At 59.2% G+C, this 1,849-nt stretch overlaps 1 protein-coding gene across 1 annotated transcript in view; it reads left to right on the forward strand.

Moving 5' to 3' along the window:
- LOC104280213 (scavenger receptor class F member 1-like) overlaps window positions 1-1,849 on the forward strand; it is a gene marked incomplete at its 5' end in the record, with an annotated part of 2,751 nt that overhangs the window by 188 nt on the left and 714 nt on the right. The window contains 6 exon segments of the mRNA XM_009877789.1: window positions 108-236; window positions 312-415; window positions 626-758; window positions 760-941; window positions 1,126-1,263; window positions 1,587-1,847. Coding sequence (XP_009876091.1) covers window positions 108-236; window positions 312-415; window positions 626-758; window positions 760-941; window positions 1,126-1,263; window positions 1,587-1,847 — 947 coding nt within the window.

Consider the following 1,849-nt stretch of genomic DNA (forward strand, 5'->3'; position numbering starts at 1 on the left):
CCTGGCTGGCCAGGACCCAGGTAAGCCCAGGGTCAGGCCACCAGTCCTTATGGGGGTTCCCTGCTCTGGGGCACAGCGGGCTGATGCTCTGCTCTCTGTCTTGGCAGTTGCAACAACTCCTGCCCCACAGGCACCTTCGGTGAGGGATGCCAGCTCCTCTGCCCTGAGTGCATTGTGGGGAGCTGCGACCCCGTGTCAGGAGAATGCATCTGTCAGGCGGGCTACTGGGGAGCCAGGTAACGCCGAGAGTGGGGCAGGATTGGGGTCCTGCTCTTCCCGGGGAAATTTCCCTCCTTTCCTCTCTCTTCCAGCTGCAACGACACCTGCCCGGAGGGATATTTTGGTGTGAACTGTTCTTCACCCTGCCAGTGCTCCCGGGGGACCTGCCACCCCGTGCAGGGTGATTGTGTGTTAAGTAAGAGCAACCTCAAATTTACGCGTCGGCGCTGCGGGAGGGACTGTAACATCCTCTCTGAGGAAGGTGCTGGGAAGCTGTGACCAGGCTGCAGCCTGGTCCCACCTGGTGGCACCACGAACTTCCAGCCCCTGTGCTCTCTGTGCAGGGTGGCTCTAAGGACTTGGCAGCCACAGGACAGGCTGGACTCAAGCCATCTTCTCCACACAGGTTTTAAGGACCATGGGGCCCTTGCAGCCGCCATCCTCGTCCCTCTCCTGCTGCTGCTGCTCTGCATCGCCTGCTGTTGCTGCGGAGCTGGCCCAGCAGATGCTAGAGACAGGTATTTTTTTTTATGTTTTGTAACCTTTGATGTAAAACCCTGTCTCCAATGTCCCTTGACACCTGTCTCCCTTGCGCAGGGCAGCTGTGCCAGATGATGACGTTGTGGCCAGGATGAAACACCACGTGCAGGGTGTGCTGGCGAACGTTAGTGCTATGATGCCTTGTTTTTCGCTGGGCGGCTACAAACTTCCCAAGGTCACAGGTAAAAACAAACAGAGCTGCCAAGAGCCCTTCCAGTGTGTCAGCCCTACCTTCTGCTCTCTGCTTTGTCACCGTCTAGTGGGGGGAACATGCATCCCCCCTCGCATCACTGCACAGCTCAGGGCGAGCGTTCCTCTCCCACTCGGGGGTGCCCAAGTTCCGTTGGGTGTCTTCTTCTCCCCCAGTTTCCCACCACGACACGGAAATCCCCTTCAACCCCAGCTTCATCGAGCCGCCGTCATCCGCGTGGGTTTCAGACAGCTCCTTTTCCTCCTTCGACACCGACAACGAGGGACCTGAGTACTCTGTCCCTCCCAGGGAAGGTGGTATCTGTGGTTCCTCCTCCTCTCCCCAACCACCCACAGCCCTCCTGAACTGCCCGGGGTCAATCCTGCCCCTTTACTAACCTTGGGTGTCCCAGGGACGAGTGCTGGACACAGGCAGCATTTACTTTCGTGTCCTTGTTTTCACATCAAGCCTGTGCTTGATCTCATGTGATGGGACATGTCCAGTGTGGGCAGCTCTGTTTCACAATCTCCTCCCAGGGACAATCCAACTGCATCATCTCCTGTCCCAATGTCCCAGAATATGTCCCTGGGCGGGGGGTAGCTCTGGCAGCCCTAACTGTTGTCCCACTCTCCCGCAGGCATCCCGCTGCTGGGAGGGGCTGAGCTGCAGGATGGGCTGTCCCCCCCTGGGGAGGTGCTCCCAGACCCATCTGCCTTTGACTCCGAAGATGTCTCGCAGCCCTTCGCCATCCCTCGCACCTCCAGCATCGCCAAGGCCAAGCGGCCCTCTGTGTCCTTTGCCGAGGGGACAAAATTTGGGACGGCAGAGACCCCCAGCCCTGGGAGGAAGCCCAAGACCCCATGGGGTCTGTCTAAGCTGTCCTCACCGCCAGGGGATGCG

Source organism: Apaloderma vittatum, unplaced genomic scaffold (assembly GCF_000703405.1).
Source record: "Apaloderma vittatum isolate BGI_N311 unplaced genomic scaffold, ASM70340v1 scaffold30721, whole genome shotgun sequence".
Taxonomy (NCBI): Eukaryota; Metazoa; Chordata; class Aves; order Trogoniformes; family Trogonidae; genus Apaloderma; species Apaloderma vittatum.